The sequence below is a fragment of the Centruroides sculpturatus genome, unplaced genomic scaffold (genome assembly GCF_000671375.1).
Source record: "Centruroides sculpturatus isolate CEXI.00-Female unplaced genomic scaffold, Cexi_2.0 scaffold1599, whole genome shotgun sequence".
Lineage (NCBI taxonomy): Eukaryota > Metazoa > Arthropoda > Arachnida > Scorpiones > Buthidae > Centruroides > Centruroides sculpturatus.
In genome coordinates, this window is record NW_019385861.1 from 43796 (window position 1) to 48733 (window position 4938).

The following is a 4938-nucleotide window of genomic DNA, read 5'->3' on the forward strand; positions in this document are numbered from 1 at the left end:
AGTGCAACATTTGATTGCTAATAACTCTGATCAACACTTTTAGTGAATGCTACAAATTTAAAATAGAGTTTGTATACTTTTAATGTAGTTATTAACTAAATTTTATTAAAATTTATTAGAAGACACTCCGACAGTTCCCTTGTGAGTAGAAGTGGCTCCAGGAGGTTGAAACACACCTGTAGCATTTCGGCATAGATCTCATCACCTCCTGGAGCCTCATGAGGTCACAAGGAGAAAATAGCTTTCTTGAGTTTGAAAGTGGAGAAATAATAATCTATTTCAGTTGGAGCTGAACACACACTTTGACAGTTTTTTCTGATAGATTTATGTTCAGGGAATTCATCTGTAGTATTATCTCAAGGAAAAAGTTGTGCAGCCAGTGCTGATAAAACAGATTTGATATCATAACTTTGATGGGTGTTATCTATGGGTGTCAGAAGTGTAAGATCCATGTTGTTCCTGTTTAAGATCCTGTAAATGTTTTTCCATGGATCAAGATTTCCCTTTGTATTGCAATAGTTTTGCCAGGATTTCAGCTTTGCTGACTCCATTTCTCTAATATATTTCTTTTTTGCTGATTTGTAGTCAGTTTCTAAACAAACAATTTGACACCTAAATGTGAATTCCAGCATATAATGAACAAAAAACTTTAATGTTTAAACGTTTTCGGCCCTTTCAGAGGCCCTTGTCATTATATGCCGGAATTCGCATTTAGGTGTCAAGTTGTTTGTTTAGTATACAGTTCCAGTTTGTATGCCAGTTTTTATGTATGATTGTAGTCAGTTTCTTGATTGACTCTCAATTGAGGATTTTTCTGCCTTTGAAATTTGCACCTAAGAGAATTGACCTGTTTTCTCAGAGATACTAATGCTGGGGTCCACCAGGGCACTGCCTTCTTTAGAGGGACTTTCTGGGAATGGCTTTTTCTGCTGCACTTATCAGAATGTTATTTAGCTTTGACACACATTCATCAATTTCCTGATTAGTGTTAAGATAGGTTAGTATACTTAAATTATTCAGTTCTTCTTGAATTAGACCATAAAACATTTGCCAGTTTGCCTTGCCTTTTTTAGGTTGAAGGAGTTTGTAAGGCAAACTCTGTGATACTGTTGATACTGTTCAATGCAAAAGGAAATGGCTCTGTAATCAGATAGCAACTCCTGTTCTACCAGAGATCTTCCTGTGATCTTTTTAGCCAGTGAGGAGTCAGTGATGATTAAATCAATCCAACTTTTGCCCAGAATAGTCATAAGTTGGATTACTTGGTTCATTTATAACAGTAAAATTTTGTTACAAATATCACTTATGGTAGCTGTTATTATGTTCTATGAATGTGTCTCTTTAATCTGAACTTAATAGTCATTGGGATTAAAGAGACACATTCATAGAAAGTAAAATTTTGATTTTCTAAAACGGATGCCTCTGTTATTTCTATGATATCATGCCAAAGTGGGTTTCTTGCATTGGAGTAAACACCAATCAGCCTATTCTTATTAATTACAGTAGAGCATCGTTTATCCGAAAGTCGGTTATCCGAAAGAATTCCAGTTGGCAAATTTAAATTTTCGCCAGTGCTGTGGCATTGCAATCTTTTGCTATGTCTTGGGCTACTCAAATATTTTACGTTTTTGATACTAAATTAACTTCTGAAGTGTAATTTTTTATTGTTTTTATATTTTTCAATATATTTATTTTGTTTGTACAAAATAAAAAAATAATTTTTAATGATACAATAGTCTTCGTTAGGCTTAACATTGACACGCAAAGCAACACACAACAGAGAAAAATTTCAGGATGGGATAGGTTAATATATTTTTTCGTATATAATCGGTTATCCGAAAAATAAGTTATCTGAACAACCCCAGTCCCCAATTGATTCAGATAAACGACGCTCTACTGTAGTTCATAGGTTTCCTCTAAAAAAACATTCTTTCATTCAGAGGTAAGCTGGGATAGCAATAAACTGAAGATATGAACAGAACAGTATCCAAAGTAATAGATATTACAGTGCAGTACTGGGTTAGCTGCAAGATGGTGATATTTGGGTTGCATATAATAAATGCAAGCTATTGGGAACATCTGCATAGATAATCTTGAAACTCCTAGGAAAGCCAATGATTTTGGTGTTGTATATGTAATAGAGCAATATCTATGTCATTATCTATTAAGTATTTTGCCAGATTTCCTGTGACAGCCTTGGAGTGATTGACATTAAATTGAACAATTTTAATAAGTTTCTTGGTATGTAGCCTCTCCATAGTCTGTGTTTTCAATCAGTTTTGATTTAACTTTTAAGTATACAGGACATTCTGGGTCTGTGGCTTTGTGGGAAACATTTTGAGCACTGATTTTTAGACGTTTAGACCATCTGATGCAATTAATGCACTTAATAACAGAAGACTTGGTCTTTTCCACACATTTTCTATAACTATGACCCTTGGCATCACAATGTGAGTAGGCTGGTTGTTCCAGTACACATTTTGAAGCAATGTGACCAAATTTACAGCAGTTGTAGCACTGTTTGATTCCTAAGTAATTGCAGATTTGATGAGATCTAAATCCTATATACACCCATCTGTTTTTTAGTAAATTTTGATGAACTTGTGGTGTGGTCAGAAAACCCATGTCTTCTCCTGAGCAGAGTCTGCCTTGGATCTGAAGGAGAATAGTGGTTGTATTATCTGATCTTTTTCTTCCAATACTTTTTTAAGTTATCATTCTGTGCAGTGACAGTGTTAAGCAACTCCTCTTTATTAGGTTAGAGCACACATGGTGTTTTTGCACTAAGGGCTTTCTTTTAGTTTTTTTTTCTTGCTGAATATTTGAATTCAGAGTCATTATTGTTGTTGATTAGTTCAAAAATTTTATCGACACTGGCAGTGTTGGATATTTGGAGGTTGACTTTCCCATCTTTTTGCACCAAACAGGAGTCACTTCTGATGCCATTTGGTAGCTGGTTTTAGTACAGATTCTAAATGACTTCTGACTGTATTTTTATCCACTTGCGAGTTTTTAATCCCTGGAGATAACAGTAATGTTTCCTTTTTTGTGCTTGATCAGGATGGTCATGGACTTTGACTCTGGAAGCTTTAACAGCATTTGCATATGATTTCAATTGTGATTGATAATATGTTTTATCATCTTGCATTTTAACTATTTCTTCTTGTACTACATTATATTTATATAAACAACATAAATGGATGTTTGTTATCCTTTGTATTAGTTGATCCATTGTGTAGCTTTCTTGTTGGTTGACTGGGTGTTTATTCACTATGGGCCGATAAATACTTTTTAGTTGGTTGATGGCTTCTGTAAATCCCAGTTTCGATATTTCTTCAAAGGCTGCAGAGACATTTTCTGGGGAAGCTCTAGGTTTGCGTCTCAACATTGTGCTGCAGATTAAGTTTAGCTATCGCACTAAGCCGTGAGCATGAGTAGAAGGTTGAGTAGCAACAAAATAATACAAATTTTATAACACTCACATGCACCAAAGGTTAACAAGTAAAAATAAGACAATCAAATGTTTTAGAGAAATGGTAGAAATAATTAATTATAAAATTAGAGCCAGAACAAAGACAAAGCACTGTTGAACTTGACATCACCTGGCAGTCTTCCTTGCACCTTATTGTATATTGCGTTGACTTTAAGATGAAAATTAAGGAACATAAAGTCATTTTTAAATCTTTTATTGAGAAGTAAACAAGTTTGAGTTTTCCACTTACATGTAAGACACATTTCAAGCTTATTAGATTCTCTTCAGTTGCCTTATTAACTTTTTGATAAATGTTTCTTAAAATTATTGGGGTGCAATTTGAAAATAATTGTAGACCTGTAAATTCCCACTGTGTGTCTGTACTTCCTTCCTTAATCATGAGTACAGTGTTAGATAGATGAAAGCTGAGACCGATAACAAATTTATTTGTTGCAGGAGGCCCTAATTAACTATATATGAACTTCTGATACAAACCGGAAGTCATGTTATTTCAATTCAAAAATTTTCCCCTGAAAGGTGTTAGATAGATGATCAGTACGACTCTATTGTTAAAAGAAAAGTTTGATGTACAGGAGTAATCCACTACTAATTTTAGGTGGAGAGCATATATTTTAAGTTAAATAAATGCTCATTTCATTTAAAATGTTTATTAAAATTATTTGTATTAAATATTTATTTAAAAATATGTTCTATTATAAAAAATGAATACTTCTTTGATAATAGCATGAAAAAAATTGGAAAGAAACTGCTGTAGAAGACATGTTATCATTGCAAAATAAAGCTGAATTGAAGGTTTGTTAACATCAAAGATTTTTTACTTTTTTTGAACTGAAATTTTCCTTTATTAATGAAATTATAATTAAAAGTATTCATTTATTCATCATCAATGATTAATCTTTCTATATCTTTAAATTAAAATACAGTCGACCCCCCCATAACACGGGTTCCTATAGTTTGGATTTTTATATGATGGCAAAAAAATTGCGACGGTATCCGTACAAACATGGTAAAAAAACTCCTATAATTCGGTAAAATGTCATCGGGCAGCTGAACTACTTTCCACTGTCCAGCGCCACGCTACGGAGAGTTTAGGCGGGTAAATTGAGTTTGCTATCGTCTGTACAGTATTATATATAAATTATAAATAAATTAGGTACTGTACATATAATTATATATTAACTTAATTTATTGTAACTTTATTATAATTATATGTATACTTTCTGTTGTCCAGCACCACGCTACAGAGAGTTTAGGCGAGTAAGTTGAGTTTACTATCGTCTGTACAGTATGTAAATTAGGTACCGTAAGTCTAATACAGCACTAATTTTATACATTTCTTGTGAAAGAAACATTTCTTATTCAATGGCCATAAAAATTATTTATATTAATGATGTCTCCAAAGGTCAACGAAGTTTTCGCAGAAAAATAACTTATCAGAAATCGCG

The 4938-nt window shown here is 33.2% G+C and overlaps 1 protein-coding gene across 3 annotated transcripts in view; it reads left to right on the top strand.

Annotated features, from left to right (window-relative positions):
* The window catches only part of LOC111642584 (sec1 family domain-containing protein 2-like), a 72885-nt gene that overhangs the window by 32349 nt on the left and 35598 nt on the right, over positions 1 to 4938 (top strand). For all 3 annotated transcript variants that reach the window (XM_023388941.1, XM_023388940.1, XM_023388942.1), the window contains exon 5: positions 4217 to 4285. In XM_023388941.1, the coding sequence (XP_023244709.1) occupies positions 4217 to 4285 (69 nt within the window). The remainder of the gene's footprint in view (positions 1 to 4216; positions 4286 to 4938) is intronic.